Here is a 21,104-nt window from a genome sequence, read left to right as displayed (position 1 = left end):
CATGACTGGGCGGTACATATTGAGGGCTATAGATTGTATAGAAAGGACAGGTCGGGGAAGAAAGGGGGAGGGGTTGCGCTCTATGTCAATGAGCAATATACGTCAACCCTCATCAAGACAGAATCCAAGGTTGAGGAAGTAGAAGGATTGTGGGTTAGGCTACATGGGGGGCAAGGAGAAAGGGATTTGGTGGTAGGGGTCTGCTACAGACCCCCACATCAAGGGGAAGAAAGAGATTCGGGGCTCCTGAGGCAGCTCTCAGAGACCATAAAAGCTAAAGAGGCGGTAGTCATGGGGGACCTAAACTACCCGGACATCTGCTGGGAGTCACAGACAGCAAAGTCCGACCGCTCATGCAGGTTTCTAACCTGTGTACAGGACCTCCACCTGACACAGGAGGTGCATGGTCCCACTAGGGGGAATGCCATACTGGATCTGGTATTGGCAACGGGAGATGACATGGTAGTGGACCTCCAGATCGGTAGCCATCTGGGGAACAGTGATCACCTAATAATAGAATACACCATAAGACGTCGAGTGGGTAAGGTAACTAGTAGGGTGAAAGTACTAGACTTTAGGAAAGCTGATTTCAATGAACTCAGGCGATTAGTCAAGGACACACTGCAGAGGAGGAGATTTGAAGAAATGGAAGCCCAAGAAGGATGGCTGTGCCTTAAGGAATCGATCCTTCGGGCACAAAGCAAGACGATCCCCAAGCAAGGCAAAAGAGGGAAAGGGGCCAGGAGGCTTCCCTGGCTGACCAGAGAAATCCAGGGCAGCCTAAGGGACAAAAGAGGAGCACATAAGAAGTGGAAACAGGGAGAGATCACCAAAGATGAATATACCTCCTCTGCTCGTGCTTGTAGGGAGGCAGTTAGACGGGCCAAAGCTACCATGGAGCTGAGGATGGCAACCCAAGTAAAAGACAACAAGAAATTGTTTTTTAGATATGTAGGGAGTAAAAGGAAGGCCCAGGGAGGAATAGGACCCCTGCTAAATGGGCAGAAACAATTGGTGACAGACAGGGGGGGACAAGGCTGAACTCCTCAACGAGTTCTTTGCCTCAGTGTTCCTAAGTGAGGGGCACGACAAGTCTCTCACTGGGGTTGTAGAGAGGCAGCAGCAAGGCGCCAGACTGCCATGCGTAGACCCTGAGATGGTGCAGAGGCACTTGGAAGAACTGGATGCCTTTAAGTCGGCAGGCCCGGATGAGCTCCATCCGAGGGTGCTGAAGGCACTGGCCGACGTCACTGGAGAGCCACTGGCGGGAATATTTGAAAGCTCGTGGCGCACAGGCCAAGTCCCGGAGGACTGGAAAAGGGCCAACGTGGTCCCCATTTTCAAAAAGGGGAGGAAGGAGGACCCGGGCAACTATAGGCCAATCAGTCTCACCTCCATCCTTGGCAAAGTCTTTGAAAAAATTATCAAGGCTCACATTTGTGAGAGCCCGGCAGGACAAATTATGCTGAGGGGAAATCAGCACGGGTTTGTGGCAGGCAGATCGTGCCTGACCAATCTAGTTTCTTTTTATGACCAGGTTACGAAACGCCTGGACACAGGAGGAGGGGTGGATGTCGTATACTTAGACTTCAGGAAGTCCTTCGATACGGTATCCCACCCCATACTGGTGAACAAGTTAAGAGGCTGTGACTTGGATGACTACACAGTCCGGTGGGTGGCGAATTGGCTGGAGGGTCGCACCCAGAGAGTCGTGGTGGATGGGTCGGTTTCGACCTGGAAGGGTGTGGGCAGTGGGGTCCCGCAGGGCTCGGTCCTTGGACCGATACTCTTTAATGTCTTCATCAGCGACTTGGACGAGGGAGTGAAATGTACTCTGTCCAAGTTTGCAGATGACACAAAGCTATGGGGAGATGTAGACACGCCGGAGGGCAGGGAACAGCTGCAAGCAGACCTGGACAGGTTGGACAAGTGGGCAGAAAACAACAGAATGCAGTTCAACAAGGAGAAATGCAAAGTGCTGCACCTAGGGAGGAAAAATGTCTAGCACACCTACAGCCTAGGGAATGAACTGCTGGGTGGTACGGAAGTGGAAAGGGATCTTGGAGTCCTAGCGGACTCCAAGATGAACATGAGTCGGCAGTGTGACGAAGCCATCAAAAAAGCCAATGGCACTTTATCGTGCATCAGCAGATGCATGACGAATAGGTCCAAGGAGGTGATACTTCCCCTCTGTCGGGCGCTGGTCAGACCGCAGTTGGAGTACTGCGTGCAATTCTGGGCGCCGCACTTCAAGAGGGATGCGGATAACCTGGAGAGGGTCCAGAGAAGGGCCACTCATATGGTTAAGGGCCTGCAGACCAAGCCCTACGAGGAGAGACTAGAGAACCTGGACCTTTTCAGCCTCTGCAAGAGAAGGTTGAGAGGTGACCTTGTGGCCGCCTATAAGTTCATCACAGGGGCACAGAAGGGTATTGGTGAGTATTTATTCACCAAGGCGCCCCTGGGGGTTACAAGAAATAATGGCCACAAGCTAGCAGAGAGTAGATTTAGATTGGACATTAGGAAACACTTCTTCACAGTTCGAGTGGCCAGGGTCTGGAACGGGCTCCCAAGGGAGGTGGTGCTCTCCCCTACCCTGGGGGTCTTCAAGAGGAGGTTAGATGAGCATCTAGCTGGGGTCATCTAGACCCAGCACTCTTTCCTGCTTATGCAGGGGGTCGGACTCGATGATCTATTGAGGTCCCTTCCGACCCTAACATCTATGAATCTATGAACCAGGACTGATCATAGCTAATACCTAAAAAGTAAATTCTTATTTGGTCTGTCTTTGGAAAGACAGTGGACTCATTTTGCCATTCACATTAAGCCTCCTTTACATTACTCACAGGGTGAAGGCATCTTACTTTAAAAAAAAAAAAAAAAAAGCATCCAAGGATTCACACTGAACTTCAAAAGATAACCTCAAAGTAGCTACCACACACACACTTTTAGACATCCAGACTTCCATGTTATTGCTGTTATTCAACTAATTAGGGATGACAAATTTGTGCAGAGACAGTCAATAGAACCCAGGGTCCTAAGTTGTTTAGGCGCTTTTTAAAATTTTACTCCCAGGTTTCCACATTGCTCTTATTCCGATAGTGCTCTAATACTCAAAGAATAAAATGGACAGTCATTTCCACTTTTTTTTTTTTCCAAGGAGGAAATAAAATACCACTTTCAAAGTCTACTTTCTATATCATAGCAAGCGGCAAGGAGTATACACCTTTTGTTATGGTTCACTTTTATTATTTTAAGAGACAGGTCATATTCATTTGTTCAAAACATACTTAGCTCTCTTGACCACAGATCAGGGTCACCATGGGAGCATAATCTAGATGAGCTTCCAAGCTAATACCTTTCTGTACTAAGTGTGTCAGAACTGAACAAAAAACCAGAAAGGAAAATAAAAATCAACTCCTTGTCCGAGATACTCAGTGAAAGAGGAAAAACTGGTAAAAAACAGATCTCTTGTTTTTGTTTCCAATGGATTATTATAAAGATTAAGGAAAATAAATGTTTACAGAAATGTTTAAGATGATGTCATTATTAGTATGATATCTACCCTGAATTCAGAGTGCTCTGTTACCCCAAAAAAATAAATAAATAATTTTCTTAAAAGTCAATACTTATATAAAATTAACCATAAGGTAGAAAGCTAATAAATCCCACCTGTGATCCTACTTATAGCCTAGAGTGAGAATCAAACTCTTAGAGGATCATTAATCTCTATTTAGAATCTAACATACATAAATATTTATTATTAGAGCAATTAAAATAATTACCACTATAATCTTTTACAGGTTTGCTGCATTAAGTAACAGCAGTATGTACATTTCCCTCTATCCTTAGAATAGGAACACTTTAGTAACATTAACTGTTCTTTCTTAAAAGTAATTAAGATTTAAAAAACAGCCACTATGCATAAACAAGGTTTGTGCTCAAGTCCCAATGGTAAACAATTTAATTCCGTAGTGCAAATGTTATACTTCAATTGCATAACACAGAAGATAACATTCATTTTGTTATAATATTACATACAGAAAAGAAGTTTAAAGTTTCCACAATATCAAGACAACCAAAGCACTAAACATACTAGACCAGCTAGTATAAACTGATGTAGCACTACTGACTGCATGTGAAGACACTATTAACCAGTGGTTCTCAACCTTTTTTGGGGAGAGGCGGGACGACTCATGGCACCCCATATTAGACTCAAGGCACCCGTCACAATCCCAGCTCTTAGCCTTCACTTGTTTCTTCTCTACAGCAACAGAAAAATTGCTCTGTTCTAAAGAACTCAGAAAAAGCATAGCTAGTCAAAATGTTTTTGACACTATATAAAGGGACTACATGAAATCTCTGGGTATATCTTGTGAGCCATGTGTAGGTGTTTCCATATCTAACAGTGTTAATAGTGCGCAGCATCCTGTAACACCAGTATCATGATTAAAAATCATTGCTATGGACACAACAGGTTGCACCAATTTACATCGGCTGGCAAGCTGGTCTGTTTAAAATGAGAACTGCTTAGGTATCTTTTAAACTGTCAGCCCAAAAGAATTTGCAGTTAGTTTCCTTGTTCCATCTTAAAACAAATAATATCCAGTGGCAGAGTAGCCAATACATAGTATTACCACACTGACCCAAAAAAAGGGCAGGCAGGGGAAGAGATGCTATTCATATGATTCTCAGATTCTATTCCTAGCTATTAGTTTTGTATTGTTCTACAAACTTCACAAAATAAATCACAAGTCTAAGAAACTTTAATTCTTAAACATCCTAAAAATCTTCACATTCCCTCTGACAATGCTAGTTGTAAAGTGCTTACTGTAAGAAGCCACAAACTTATTAAATAATTCCTTATGAAATATTTCATTGGAATGTGTGATTGTTACATACAGCCTCAAGTCAGGAAATGAAAATGTTAATAGTTGAACATACAACTTAAAAGGGGATAGAATTTAAGTATGCATATGAACATAATTAGAAAATTATCTCTGATTATATATCTCATGCAACTTTAGATGCATATAGTCATTATCATAATCCAGGGGAGCTTAACCCTGTCCCACTCTGTATGTACCCAGTGGCATCCCCCTGGGTCTTGAAATTTGGCAGAGGGGGGAAAACAGGCAATTAACAATGCCACCCCTACCCTGCTGCCAAATTTCCAAGCCCCATGTGAGCAGACTGGACCCAGGTCAGGGCACACCTACACTATGAACCAAATGCAGCCTGTGCAAAGGATACTACATATTTAGTAGGTGTTCAGAAGTTTAATCAATTAATAAAAGTGCTTAAAACCTTTCAGAGATAAAAAAAAATTAAGTGCAGATTGACGTAAAGCTGTATCTGATCAAATAATTTTGTACTCTTCTTTTTATAAAGAAATTATATGCCTTTTATTTGAAAACATTGCCATTTGCCCATTTGGCACCCACAATATATAGGCAAGTACAAAAGGAGTACAGCTACAAACAGAAAATCAGTTAGCGTAATTTGTGAGTTACTGTTAAAAGCAACTTTACACATCTTTTTCATCTACATAAGAGATTTACACACACGCGTGCACACACACACACACACTTCAATTGTTCAGATGTCACATAGATAAAATACACAAAGAAACTTTACAAATCTGAAGATTCAACATCATCACTTTTGTTCATTTCTTTTCAGCTTTTAAAAGAAATGAAAGGGAGCAGGAAAACAGAAAGCAACAAAGTCTTGGAAAAGCTTTAAAATTTTCAGTGCTCAAGAAAAAAAAAGACTTATTTTCTCTTCATACCCAAAAGAAGATGGCTTTGCAGTAAAATGAGAATACAGCTGGGACCAAAGCTTGCAGTTTACCAGACTACAGCAATCTGCAGAAATCAAAACTACTTTTGTTATATGTAATAGTTTCACATGGAGACATTTCTATTATAACAGCTTTTGGGTGGAGTTATATTTGTCCTCAAATTTGCCAATTTTTTTTTCCTGGTCAGCAGAAAAGCAAAAAAATTAAGAGGCTGCCATTTAATTTGTAACAGAACACAGTGAGGCATGCCAATATTCTAACACCCAGCACCACAAAGTTCACAAAAATAAGATTTGGAGATACACACACACACACACACACTTCAAAACACTGCACCTGAAGAATTTAGTCTGTATCTATCAATCAAAACAGCAGGGAGTATTTTGTCCTTAGTTTGTTTTAAAAGGGATGAAAAAGGTAAATTTGTCCAATCGGGTGTATCAACTTTTTGAAAACTGTTTTTTCTTCAGTGAAAAGGGCTTCTGCCCTCCCTCTCTTCACCTCACCCCCTTCCAAAAGTGGAAGACTTTGCAGATAGTTTCCTAAAAAATAAAATCAAACTTTGGATTCACATGATTTCTTCTAGAAATTCATTTTATAGCCAAGTCCTTTCAAACCAAAAGAGTTTTGTCTGTAGCTCTCATTCTTCATCCTGGGATTTATGATCTGTATCATCCCCAACAGGCTCAATCCTCAAGACTTGACTGAACCCTAATGATTTTACAATGTCCAAGCACATGCGTAACATTTTAACTTGGAATGTACTTTTAATCCATAATAAACTATTTTGGAAATTCTCCCTACCTAATAATTTTCCTTCTAATATTCTTTGCAAGCCCAGATGCTTAGATATAAATTCCTCACTACCAACACATGAAGTCAGTAAAAGATTTTCATGAGTGTCATCATATATACCAGTATATAAAGGGATTGGCAGCTCATCAAGCAGACTTCAGAAGTCTACTGAATTTCCAACATATAACTAGGAATTCAAACTTTTTGTGATAAAAGCCTGCAACTATTCTCAAGAAGATGGGAATGTAGACTAACAGAAAGGCAGTATAAAGTAACTTCCTTCAGTAAAAAGATCAGATATGGAGAGTTTTCAGCCTTTTTTGAGCTTCTATGCCATGCCAGGCAGTTGGATCGCCCAAGTTAGTATTCCAACTGCTATAGCATCCCACCATTGCTACCAGACACTTCTTTTGACAACTGCAGCAGCAGAAGCGTGGATATCACTCTCCACTGCTTTAGCAATGTTATGAAGATGGCACAATAGAACAACTGAATAAGCTATCAGAGAGGCATCAAACATTTGTCCAAGAAGTAATTCTTCATGTTGCTGCTTGTGCCCTGAATGTTGTCATTACAACCTTCCCACCATTGATGCAAAACTTTTTCTGGTAAATCTTTTATTCCTAATTCAACAAGATGGATTTGGCTTTTGACTTATAATGTTTTCATAGGGCAAGGTTAGAGGATTCAGCTGAACCATGGTAACAATTCCATTACCACCTGTTTCATTCATGAGTAAAATTACTGCAATTTAGCAGTGGGCAGAACACAGTTGCAGAAGATCAACTGATGCATGCCTGCAGCAGTAAGTCACCTACCTGTCCCTGTCTCCGTTTGTCTGGTCTCAGACAACTGAACCATCTTCTTTACAAATAAATTCTGACAGCTCTGGTTCCATCAACCCCCCCCCCTCCAAATAGATTTTTGCTTATTTGTGTTAGCAAGAAATGAAAGAGAGGGGTTCTTCTGAGTGAAGAAAGAATTAATTAAATAATGGAACTTTCCAAATAACTACCATGTCATGATGAAAAAAGCGATGCAAAATACTTGCAAGCCAGTCTAGAGATTGCCACCTTGAAGAGCAAAACATACACTTTGGGGAGTAAGAATCTAAGAAAAAAATCTTTCACAATGGCTCAAACAGGAATTTTGAGAGAGATTCAGGACTAAGATCTATTTTCTGCTAGGAACAGGTTTGATTAAACCATCTTAACTCTGCTGTTTTCTAATAGTGATATGATGCAATGCACCCCAATGACAAGGTATCTATAGGACTCTGAAAACCTACAGCAGTTCCTGCTGAAGAAATATTAGCAACTAGGGCTGCGTGAAATGGCTGTGTTTCGATCTGGTTTTTGATTCAGTCATTTCAGAGGACAGCAATTTGTTTCAGATCACTGCCCTGTTTTGTTTCGGCTGAATCTGCAGAGCCGAATCTCCTCCCAATCGGTTTCGAATGGGCTGCAAGCTTCACACAGCCCTACTGCCCAGCCAGGGAGAGCTTGGGGCCAGGGACCCCAGTGGGGAGCAGGATGGGATTGTGGGTGGCTTGTCCGGGGGGGGGGGGGGGGGGGGGGGGCCACTGCCCGCTGTGCAGGCAAGGAGACCCCCGCGTGGATCTCTGATCCCTATCATGCTAGGTTGCAGGGCAGGGAGGCAGTCCAGAGCAGCAAGCAAGCCTGCTGGTCCCTGCTGCATGACTCAGCTCCGCAGGGAGCAGAGATCTGGGGCAGTGGTGGCAAGGAGACCCCAGCACAGATCTCTGCTCCCTGAAGAGCCGAGTCACGCAGCAGGGCAGCAGCATACAGATGTTTCCCTGCAAGCCCGGCTCTGAAACTCCCAAATTTTCCGAAACAGTTCTGAAACTTTTCGGATGCCTCGTTTCATTTCAGAGATGTTTTGGAGCCTTCCGTTTCTATTCGGATTTGGTGTTTCATGTGCCAAAATGGTCCGAAACACCTCTGAAACGAAACGGCTGCTGAAATTTCGCACAGCCCTATTAGTGACCCAATACTCGTCCTCAAAACATTCCTCTTGCAAAAACTCCAAAGTACAAAACTGTAGGCGGCAGGTACCATCTTTATTAGCATGGTTGTTAACAAATTCTTTTGTATTATACAGAGATAGTTTGCTTATAAAAGAATAAATTGCCACTGATGGATATTCTTCCCTATCTGAGGTGACTCTATCCATAATTACGCTGTAAGCCAGTGGTGAACTTTATCAATGATGACGACTGGATCCAATGTTTTAAAACCTATTAACTAGAAGCCAGGGTGACAGTTCCACTGGCAAATTCACCAAATCTGGGAATAATGCCCTTTTGCCTAGTCCTCAGCAATCAGAAAGAAGCAAACCTCGCTATCTTTTGTAGTAACTTCTCCATGGGTTTGAGTGAAGGTCCACATGACATGATAATACACAATGATTTGGGATATTTGTTTTCTAATGGAAAATGGGGATAGAATATTCTCTGGATTTTCTAAAACAGCGATGGAATCCTGCTGGCAGAGTTAGTCAACCAAGCTGGCATATATGACAAACAGCTGGTGACCGATTTTTCATTCTACTGGACATGTGGTCTCCAATTAGCTAATCTGACACTGTTTTAATCCTTTGTGATGTTATTGTCTGACAAATTGTGGCAGTTTCCCACCCCTCATCAAGATCAACAGCCCATGCAATACTTACTTAATTTTACTGTGTTCAGATTCAGACTGCTCTTCTTCAAGGGAAGGATGCAAAGATGCATCCTTTTCCCCACAAGTTGCTCTTTATCAACTAGCACCTTACAGATCCACTTTCATGACAACTAGCAGTTAGGAAAACATGAGTCCAAATAAAGACAGCACTGCAATCTGATCTACAGAAGTGAGCCTGCAGATGGCTTCCCACTTCACTGCTACCAGTACTGGTAGATGTAGGTATAAAATACACACACTGACTCAAGTCACATCAATGTTGGTATCTGACACTCATTTGACATGACTATCTTATACTAAAAGAGAATCAACAGGGTGTGTATGGAATCAGAATTCCAGGAAGACTAGCCAAGAATAATGAGTTCCTCATTCAGTTAATAATCTGGACACAGTTCTCTAGAACACAACCTAACAATGGTATCCTCGCTCTCTCTCTGGCATGTGCGCACGCATGCACACAGTCTTCCTAAACACATTTTTTTTTTTTTAAACAAAACTCTTTCAAGGTTCCTGCAAGCATCATCTTTACATGAGATAGCTTTTTTCCAATTGTTTCCAGTTCAGAAACTGAAGAGACCGATAGCAATAGTAACAAAACATCAAAAAGCATAAAAATCACTGTCTAAGTAGCCATCTTGAAAATGAAGGGACCAACCTTCCTCCGAGTTGAGGACCTAAATCAATAACTACAGAGAAACTGAACACATCCTGTATATGGGTCTGTTTATTTTCTTGGAAACACTGAAATTCATAGACACAAACCTAGTCTTAAATATTGATTCAGGGAAAAATAATGGTGTTAGAAAACCAAGGTGCCACTCTATTCTCCACATGTGAATTAGATGTTTTTTGGATGCTGTTTTTCATTTCTGAGGCTGTGGCAAGTGAACTGGACAAGGTAACTGTTGTATGCTTCGCAGTTTCTCTCGACTGAACAGCACACAATAGATACTACTTCTAAAGGAAGAGATTCAAGTTCAAGTGAGCATATGAACTGTTGTGGAAAAGAGAATCAAATATGGTGTTAGACAGGACACAAAGTCAACATAATTTTATAATAAGCTACTTGAAGGCAAAGGAAAAAGTAGTCCAAATCTGACCTCCCTGAAAACAAATACCTTGTTGAGGATGTCTGTTCTGTTGAACTGAGCCACTCTTTCCAAGTCACAAATTTAATATTAATGGTTTTGGAGAATCTGGAGTCCACAGCGCCTGCTACTCAGGGCCTGCCATATAGAGGACTTAGCTTTGGTGCGTTTGGAGTTCTCTGGCCAAAAGAAGTGCTCCTCTGAAAATTAGAACTCCATTCTATAATTGACATGGCCTTGGTGATCATATTCATATTGCACTACTGTAACTGGAAGCATAGAACCCGATAGTTTGATTGTCTTTAAGCCTCAGATGATTTTATGAAGTTCTGCAGGCACCTGTACCTTTCTCTAGAATAGCAGATCTAGAAGATGGATATCTACAGTACCAATGACTTCTCAAAAGTCTTCTTAACTTCTGCTCATCCAAAAGGTGTGTCTGGCAAAGTTGCCATTATAGAAGAGCACCTACAGATGCCTTAAATGAAGACCTCCACTTTATCTTTGGATATTAGCACAGGCTTTGTATGTTGACATTTCATTTCTAATTTATCCATTCTTTGGCACAAAGACACTAAGGCTAGTGCTGCTGAAGCCTTCTATGGCCCCACAAACCTGGAATCTTTAGGCAATTAATTTGTTGAATGTCACCTTCTGAGAGTTTGTGGCCTCATCTATACCACCAATATAATCTTGCTCCGTCTCCTTTCTCTGATTATGAAACAATTACAACCTACACTCATAAACGAGACCTTGAAAGAAATGTTCCCAGTCCCTCTGCTCCTGGTTTTCAAACAACTATCCAAACTTGCCCAACTCAGAAAACCAAACTCCCCATTGCCCAAACATCAAGAGGAACGCAGGCTTGCCTTAGTGAAGATCTGTTGACAGGTTAAGCATTTCTTGCTGTTACTACAATCAACACCTTCCACAACAAAACCCTCAGAATTCATGGTTCCTACACATGCCTTTCCCAAAACATGATATACCTGACCCAATGCACCAACTGCTGTCAACTACTCAGGTGAAACGAAACAAGAAACCGTGCACCAGAATGAATTCTTACAGAAAGAAATATAAAAGGACAAACATACACTATTAGGAGCACATTTCTCACAAAACAGCCACTCCCCCTTTGAACTCATTATCCTCATGCTCAAGAGAAATCTACCCAACACTTAAAAGGAGAACTTGGGGACAAAAATTCATAAGCTGGATGGACACTAAGAACCAAGGATTTAACAATAATATTGGCATTATGGTACATTATAAACATACCCGATTCCTGAATTCTTTCCACACAGAGGTGATGATACTTACCTTCCTCTATTTGATAGACCTTGATCTCCCACTAATCTGCTACTTTTTCTGCTAATTCTGTGTGTGCTACCCTAGGAACTCTCTCTCCACCCTCCTTTCAACAGTTTGTTACTATGCTGTGCTGGCTTTCTTCATCAGGTTTGAGAGAGAAATGTCTTGCATTTGAAAGCTTGTCTAACTCCATCCCAACTATACAATTAATCCAATAAAAGATACCACCCTACGAAATCTTTGCCTCAATCCAAAATCTTGGACCATCATGGCTACAACATCATTCTAATATTACCATATTTAATTTTAGCACCTATTAGCACTTTTTTCCCTATCCTGTTATACATTGTACTCTAATGCTACTTACAACTTCTTGAGTTCCATAATGTAAAACAGATGTACTACAAAAATGTTGCGATCACTGCACTTACGATGTAAGAAGCAGTCATATTTAAAACAGCGCCTACAGAAGAGTGTATGAAAGGAGTGTAGACTCTGCTCCCTCTGAACAGATTTGGCATTTGGTCCATCTATGTTTGGTGTACACTCAGGAGGAAGAGCTCCTGGAAGCTGCTGCTCTGTGAGTTCTTTGTATCTGTGAAAAAGAAATTAAAATCAGAAGTTGCTTACCTATATAAAAAGGATCAAATATAAACCAAATAAAGATATAAATCCAAAAGTAAATCTGGATTTATTTGTAGTTATTTTGAATTTATACAAGAATTTGGCACCGATCACCCACAATCATCTCTCCACCGATTTATCTTGGGAGGTTGGGGCAGGGGATTCAGTTTTGTATTAGGTTTCCAAGGCCACAATGTAAGTAAAAATCTGAATTACTTGAATCAAATGTCCTTGATGGCTATGTACATACAGCTGTCATGACAAACTACTATTTCTTTACTCATTAATCCACAAATAGATATAAAAGGCAGGGATCAATTTATCATTTTAGAAACATTATCCCCTCCAGATAAAGCTTTCCCATTGCACTCAAAGATTATAGCAGTAGGGTATTCTCTCTTTCACTGAAAGGCCAGAGCAATAACATATACATAAATATTTTTGATAACCCCTGGATAAGGCTTATACACTGCCCTTCTCTCCCATATAACATTTTTCATTTGTAGATTCAAGCCCCCACACTCCCACCCCAAATGAGGTTGATATCTTCAGTACCATTTTACAGAAGTTATTTGCCCAAGATCATCCAGCAGATCAGTGGCAGAGCCAGGCATAGGAGGCAGGACTTGAGTCCCAGTTCAGTGCTTTATCCACTAGGCAACAGTGGTCTTTCATACTTTATCTGAAACAACCAATGCCTTTTAAATATCACCTATATAACCTATACTATTTGCCATCAAATTTCACCTCCCAGTCCTAAGGCCTGAAGTGATGGCACTCTCCCCCAGCTGGCAACAAACTTTTTTTTTTTTTGGGAGAGCCAAAAACCCCAAAGCCCACACAATGATTAAGTACAACAGAGATCTTACTTTTCCTTCAGTTCCTCAGCTGTACCCTTATCTGGAAACATCGAGGAAATGGCTTCAAATATCTTATCAGAAGGAAATTTCCGAGGTGGATGACTCTCTTTGTCTGCAAAGATGGACAGATAAAAAGTTTGGGAGGAAAAAAAAAAAAGGGGGCGGGGGGGAGGGGAGATAAAAAGGAAAATTATTTTGCTTTTCCTTGCAATAGCACACACATACGTATATGTATGTTGTTCTACATGTAAACTTATCGCTTACTCCAATATTGAAAAGGGTGGGGAGGACCTACTGGCTTAAACTAATAAAAGCTAAAGACCTGACTTCATGAAGATGACAATTTTAGTTTGTAAAGTAATAAGAAAAAAAGAATTTACAGTAGGGAAAAAAAACCTCTGTACAAAATGTATACGGCTAACACACCTGTAGATGCGGAGTCAAATTATCAGCTATATCTGCCTAATCTTTCCTTATTAAAAGCTGCACAGTACTACCATACAGTGACAACCCAGAGCATGTCCATCTCAGATGAAATAGAAATATCAAGCTGCAATACTACTACCTATAATTAGGGTGACCATAAGTCCCATTTTAGCAGAGAGTTCTGGATTTCAGAGGCTGGTCCTGGCCAGCTACTGAGAATTATAATGGACATCCCAGAAACACAGGGGTGTGGGGCACAGTCTGGCCAGGGGTTAGATTAGTGCAGAGCACCTTGCAGGCAGTATCTGGATTTCGCAGATGCTGTTCCAAATTTCAGAGATTTCCATATGGTCAGCCTATCTATAATAGTCTCTAGTCCAGGGGTTCTCAACTCCAGGCCCATGGGTCAGAGCTGTCTCACTGAAGAGTCACCTGGCCCACTGGGCTCCCCAAGCATCTGAAAATTTGGCTGCAGGGAAGCCTTAATTGCTACTCCCTGCAGCCAAATTCCCAAATGCATGGGGGTTCTACAGGCTAGATAACATGGCCTGCATGCTAAATGGCAGCATGGGGCCCAACCCAAGCCAGCCCATGGACTGCCCCATGCCACTCAACATACCAATGAGGACAAAGGGTTGAATACCATTGCTCTAGGCTAATTAGGAACTGAACTGCATAGGAAATACTGAGGAAAGATCTATTAACCACTTTCTATTTCGTGTATTTTTGAGAAGTAAACTTCCATTGAGCAAATAAATACAAGAAATACTACTTAAATTGACATACCTATTCTATTGCCTTCTCGGTCTTTCTGCTTTTCATCTCTCTCATCACAAATATCATCTCCATCATCATCATCATCTTCATCATCACTATACTGACCAAGTGCATTGACCAGCTCCACAAATATCTCATCATTAATAAATCCACATTCTGAAATTCAACAAGATAGTAATGAACACACACGCACAAAGTCTTCATTTATACCCTTATTTTACTGTTTAGCATGAAGTGCATTCTGTATTTAAAGCACATTACAACCTAGGTTCAGCATCAGACATGGGAGGGCTAGAAGGAGTTAGAAAGTACAGTCTCTTACCTATTAATTTTTCTCCTAAAGATATTTATGTTAGCAGAGTGGTAGAACAAAAATCCTTCCAATAACCAGTAAGAGGGGAAAAAAGCAAGGCTCTCATCCTCTCTCTTCCTACAAAGGTAGCTGGGTCGATTGCTTGCTCTATTTCGAGAATCAAGGCCAAAGTTCAGCTCTCCGATGGCCAGTTTGTGCCAATCGTGCAACAAAGATTAAAAAGCCGTTATTACTGAACAGAAACGGACACCTCAAGCATGAGGTAGTTCCTCAACTAGAAGCCCCTCCCTGACAGACCACTGACCAAGAATAATACCAGAAAAAATTGCTCTAGTCAGTGATGGCTTAAAGGTGGTATTTAAACGTGTGGTGTGGGTGTGTCCGTCCATTGGCTTTGTTGCGTTAGACAGCCTGTCTGCTTCTGAAGGCTCAGAAACCCATGTACGAGCTCCAGGCATTCTAATGCGCATACACACACACACGCGCGCGCATTAGAATGCCTGGGTCTCATACGCAGTTTTCTGATCCCTCAGAAGCAGACAGGCTGTCTAACACAACAAGGCCAATGCACGTGCAGAGTCCGAGAAACTGGGGGCATGTACCACACTGTTCTGTAACATGAGAGAAGGTGGTACCAGTTCACAAAGCCCCAGAGCAGGGGGCCACAGTTTTCCAGTTTTGGGGGAACAGACCATATTAGGACACCGGTAAAGCTTCAAAGTAGGATGTGAGCATGTGATAGGTTTATGAAAATGGAATGTGCTGACAACACAGGATGTGGATAGTGTAACAAACACAAAGACCAAGCAGTGATAGTCAAGGATGAAGAATCATCAAGAGTCATCAGAAGGAAGAAAGAATACCAAAGCAGTGACTTGAGAATAACAAAAAGCCCGGGTCCTCCTCCTCCCCAACAAGGTCCCCGAGAGGGGTCCCCATCCTCCGGGAAGGGTCCCCGAGGCCACCATGGACAGAAGGCACACCATCAGCCTGTCTCATCCACTCCACTGGAGGGGGAGGGGCCTTGGTATCCCACCTCCAGGCTGCTGACATGCTGACACCTAGGAGAGCCTTCAGAGTGAAGCCTACATCCTGGCCAGACATTTCTTGACTCTGATGACAGCCCTAGAATTGGTAGCTACCAGAATTGATTGTTTGTATCATTTCTTCTCTGTTATAACTGTACATCAGTAAGTTTGCCTATTATCGAACGGAAAGGTCGTGGTCGGTCTGAGGGTGGATCTCTACTCCTCCAGAACAAGGCATCTGGGTCCTAAATCCAGAGCCAACAGCCAGTGAAGTCAAAAGGAAGACAGAGGATATAATACAAAGAATGAAACATTCCATAACTATCCTAAAAAGTTACTTTAAGTAGAGAGGCATTTTACTATCCTGCCTCCTGACAAGGGCCCCTCAGGACTGCAGATTCCCATGCTGCCTGTATTGATCATCTCCAAATAAGAATGATACAAGTATTAAAGAAAAATAGTCTCTCTATTTAAAACTGAAAAAAGTGTCTTTGATGGCCAAAATGCTAATTACTGCCATAAGCCAAGGATCTAATCTGCGAAGGGAAACAAAGTTGTAAGAGGTAAAGTCTTTATAAGGCACCCTTCCTCATACAGATTATCACTGTGTTTTCCAGATAAGAACCTCCAAGAGAAAAAAGAAGAAGAAAAAAAAAAAAAAGACTATGGTCTTTGGGTACCAGCAGTGTACATAAAAACATGTACAAGGAAAAAGCCACAGAAGAGAGGAAAGAGGGGGGGCTGGAAAACAGACAAAAAAAAAAAACCCAAAAAAACATTCCATCATAATAGCAACACCATCCAAAGAAGACTTCATGGAGAAACAGAAATAGGACAGATAGTTAGTACCATATTTTGTTCAATATAAACACGTGTCTTCCACAACAGCCCCTTCAAAAATAGCGGTGCTGATATCCACCTCACAGCTTCACCCAAAAGGCTTACCTATCCCAATTATTCCAGCATTAAATGAAACTATAACCAATGAGCAGCTAAGCAAAAAACAAAACAAAACTGGGACAGTTTAAGAGGGAGCCTGAATAGCAAAAACCTAGACCCCTAACAAAGGAATCTATTGTTTTTTGTTGTGCTACAGAAAAGGTAAGCAAAAGGTTACTTTGTCACCATAAGCCAGAGAGGGCAAAAGATGACACAGCTTGTGGGACAACTCCCACATGGAGCAAAAAAAAAAAAAAAAAAAATAACTTTACACGCTAAAATTCTATACAACAAACCTACAGAGAAGACAGACCTGTAGGAAGTTTTACCCAAGGGAGCCAAGTGTTATTTATAAAAGAACCATATGCTGAATGAACAGCATGCTCTTGTTGCAAAAAAGCGAACAGGATACTGGGATATATTAACAGATGTGTCATTTGCAAATCAAGGGAAAGGATTCTTTTGCTCTATTCAGCACCAGTGAGGCCTTACCTGGACTACTGTGTCCAGTTTTGAGCACCATACTTCAAAAAGGATGCAGACAGCTTGAAAACAGTCAAGCACAGAGCTACAAAAATGATTAAAGGGCCTGGGCAGCATTACTTATAAGAAAAGTCTAAAAAAGCTAGGATTAACTAGTCTGAAGAAGGGAAGACTTGAGGAGGGATTTAATAAGTCCTCAAATACCTGAAGGGCAATTATACAGAGGGTGGAAAAGACCTTTGCTCTGTGGTCGTAAGGGACAGGAGCAATGGCCACTGGGCAATGGCCTCAAGCTGCAGCAGAGGAAATTTAGGTTGGAGATTATGAGAAACTTTTTGATTACAGGGATGGTCAAGCATTTGAACATGCTACCTAGTGAAATTGTGGAATCTCCATCCTTGGAAGTTTTCAAGAGTAGGTTGTACAGACAGTTGCGATGGTTTAGTCAAGGATGGTTCCGCCTACAGCATGATGCATGACTAAATGACCTTGTGAGGTCCCTTCTAACCCTACTTTTCTATGATGCTATAACTAAAGACTTAAATTAGTTCCAAAAGACAGCAGCATATCCAGCATTTAAAATACAAAAAAACCCCTAAACAATTAAACTGGCCTGCTACACAGCCTTGCTTGAAAGTCTTGTCTTCACCAGAACTCTGCCTTTTAACTAAACTACATCTAATAAAAAAGACAAAATATACTAAGAAGCAGTATGTTTCAGTGGCCTGAACATGACCAAGAATTTCTATATCTTTAAATCTCAACTATTATGGCTTGCTATGCTCTTGGGCAACTATGTTTTTTGTTTCACCACCCTGAACTGACACAAGAATTTAGTTAATATTTACACAGCCCATATATTAAAGCTAAGTGCAATTACCATACCCATGACATAGAGGGTCCTAAGTAATACTATAAACAGTAATTGAATAAGTCCTCAATAATCATGATGGGGAAGAGGTAGTATTATAACAGCCTTTAGGTTATAAAAGTGTGTATTATAGCTGATTGCTTCATAAACACTGGTGTTTTGTGTTTGTGTACAAAGAACTGATTCAGGTTTAATAACAGTGCATCCTATATTTGAGGTCCCTTCCAGTACTGAGATTCTATAAATGTGTGTATCTGGACTCACCTCTGTCTCCATGAACTTTCCCATCATAGTTCTTGATCAATTCCTCAATAAATGTACCATCCTGATCAAGCACTTCATCTCCCATATAAGGAATGTTATGTAAAACTGTTTCATCCTCTACCTAGAATGAAGTAAAAACAGATTATCTGAATAACACAACGTAAACGTTATTTGCATATTTGACCAGTCTCCCATCTCAGCAGTGCTATTGCCCAACACCTGTAACAAGTGGCAACCTAACAGAAAAAAAGGCCAGAAACCCTTTTTTTTTTTTTTTTTTTTTAAACACTAAGGGAGTCTCAGACACCCACAACAGAGCCACTACTTCCCTCTACAGAGTTCAGAAAGCACATGTGATAAGAAGCACTCAACTATGACAGCGAAACAAGAGGCAAGGGGAATTTACAAAGAGCTATTCAAACACTCAGTTTCATTTTGGGTCACTTTGTTTTTCCTTCCCACCCTCCATTATAGAAAACAGACCTGCACTTATCATATATACCTGGGAAGAAAAGTAGCCATCTTAGAAACTGAAAAATTCCTTTCCATTCTTTTGCTACAAGCATAGAAGTACGATGCAAATGGCATTTAACTAATTTTCACCAGATATTGTCATTTCTCAATCTCAGCTTCAGCCAGCTACAGACCCTAGATACACAGGTTTTCTGCACAGCAAAGCACAGAATTAGTCTATGAACTATTAGTCCTAGGTCTTCCTCCAGCCATCTTTCTGGAATAAAAATACTTGGTCCAAGCATCATTGTACAATTTAGAGTCCAATGTCTCTGCAGTCTATGGAGGCTGCAGTGTAAAAGGCAGCAAGATATTCCGGTTATAATACAGAGACAAAATACAGCTATTAAAAACAACAGGAATGCTTCCTTTCCCTTTCATATATACTAGGTGACTGGTTTCCACTGTAACTGCCATTTGCTGCCTAAAATATAAACTACTTCCATTTTTAAAACTTACCATAAAGTTTTGCTGAAGGGGAGACCAAGAATACATTATAGGCACTGAAGCAACAGCATTCAAAGTCTTGAGTGGGATGACTTGTTTTGGAAAATCTAAGTCACTGGTAACAGAGCACTGAAACAAGAGGTAGAAATTAAATTTCTCTTCTAGGAAAATTTTGACAAAATTCAAAAGAATTCACTGTATAAAATATAGATATCACAATTAAGTAAATCTGCCTTTGGAAAAGTGCATCAATGTTTACAGGGCAGCAACAAGAATAAGCAGAAGAGACAGGAATTGTTTGCAGAATTTGGTGAATGGCTTCTATAATGTGTTATGTGCAATGATTAAGTGCAAAGAAGGCTCTGATAAATCTCTTTAGTTCAGTAAGTTGTGCAATCAGTTGTCTCCAAGATCTAAATGAAAGAAACATATTGTTCTAACCAGATTAAAAAAACAATTTCACTGAAAAATGTGGTCACCTTCATTCCTGTGGCCAGCAGGAAGAAGAAAGTGAGGAGTCCCTTGTATCAGGGTATGTGGCGAATGTTTCTAACACACACACACACACACACACACACACACTTGTTTAAATTGTATTTAAAAAAAAAAAAAGAAGAAGAAAAATCAGTCTTCACATGTTCAATATAGGCTTCGTAGATTTTGGCAGCTAAATTCTCTGAAGATTGTTTGAACTGAACATGCTCCCTCTGGGATACAGTGGGACTAAGCCATACTCTCTCTTCAGTTGCATTTTCACATTGCTAAGTGCTGCTATAATATCAGGAACCACAACTGAAAGCAGAAACTTTTTCTTGTGCTACCAATGCTGCTTCTATTGGAATCTAACCAAAGAGGAAACTGCAAGATGTGAATGTACAAACTCAAGATGGCCAACAGTAAAGATGACGACAAGATTCTTGGAGACTAACATATTTATAGAACCTCTTGTTGTCTTTAACCTTCTTTGACAGGAGCAGCTCATTCTTTGTCTTCCTGGTTTTTTTGTCCCTACATGTTCTTGCTATTTCCTTGGCGACCTGCCCATTTTTCCATTGTCTCAGCTTACTTAGTGTAGAGAAGAGAAGACTGAGGGGGGATTTAATAGCAGCCTGCAACTGCTTGAAAGGTTGTTCCAAAGAGGATGGAGCTAAACTGTTCTCAGTGGTGGAAGATGACAGAATGAGGAGCAATAGTCTTAAGTTGCAGCAAGGGAAGTTCAGGTTAGATATTAAGAAAAAATCTCTTAGGAGGACAGTAAAGCAATGGAACAGGTTACCCAGAGAGGTTGTGGAATCTCCATCCTTGAAGGTTTTCGATACCCTGGTAGACAAAGCCTTGGCTGGGATGACCTAGTTGGGGATGGTCCTGATTTGAGCAGGGGGTTGGACTAGGTCAGCATTTCTCAACCTCATGGGCTGTGACCCAAAAGTAGGTCGCAAGAATATATGAAAGGGTTACACACAAACTTTAGAAATGGATCAACAAATTTTTAAAAATGGATTCTCCTTTAAAGGAAAGAAATATGGGAAACTGTGATTTTTCCCTTTCAGGCTGGCATTTCCAGCCTGCAAGGAGCTCCTTGGGGCTCCCCATAGCTCACACTCCCCCTGCCCCACACACTGCGGGGGATGGACCCTAGGGGCAGAGGACAGCAAGTAAGGAGTGAGGAGCACTGGTTCAGGACTGATCAATTATTACAAATGGGTCCTGGTACAAAAAAAAGGTTAAGAACCACTGGGCTAGGCGGCCTCCTGCAAGTCTCTTCCAACCCTAATTGTCTATGATTCCATGAAGGCAAATGATAAAAGGAAAGGCTTAAAAGATGGGCATGTTCCACTTGCAGAAAAGGCACTTAATGGG

At 41.2% G+C, this 21,104-nt stretch overlaps 1 protein-coding gene across 4 annotated transcripts in view; it reads right to left on the bottom strand.

Annotated features, from left to right (window-relative positions):
* EZH2 (enhancer of zeste 2 polycomb repressive complex 2 subunit) overlaps positions 1 to 21,104 on the bottom strand; it is an 80,748-nt gene that overhangs the window by 18,873 nt on the left and 40,771 nt on the right. For all 4 annotated transcript variants that reach the window (XM_019483355.2, XM_006274412.4, XM_019483356.2 and 1 more), the window contains exons 5-9: positions 19,257 to 19,373; positions 18,285 to 18,405; positions 14,396 to 14,542; positions 13,193 to 13,295; positions 12,131 to 12,294 (exon numbers count right to left, since the gene is read on the bottom strand). In XM_019483355.2, the coding sequence (XP_019338900.1) occupies positions 12,131 to 12,294; positions 13,193 to 13,295; positions 14,396 to 14,542; positions 18,285 to 18,405; positions 19,257 to 19,373 (652 nt within the window). The remainder of the gene's footprint in view (positions 1 to 12,130; positions 12,295 to 13,192; positions 13,296 to 14,395; positions 14,543 to 18,284; positions 18,406 to 19,256; positions 19,374 to 21,104) is intronic.

The sequence above is a fragment of the Alligator mississippiensis genome, chromosome 5 (assembly GCF_030867095.1).
Source record: "Alligator mississippiensis isolate rAllMis1 chromosome 5, rAllMis1, whole genome shotgun sequence".
Lineage (NCBI taxonomy): Eukaryota > Metazoa > Chordata > Crocodylia > Alligatoridae > Alligator > Alligator mississippiensis.
This window is presented reverse-complemented; position numbering and strand designations above follow the sequence as displayed.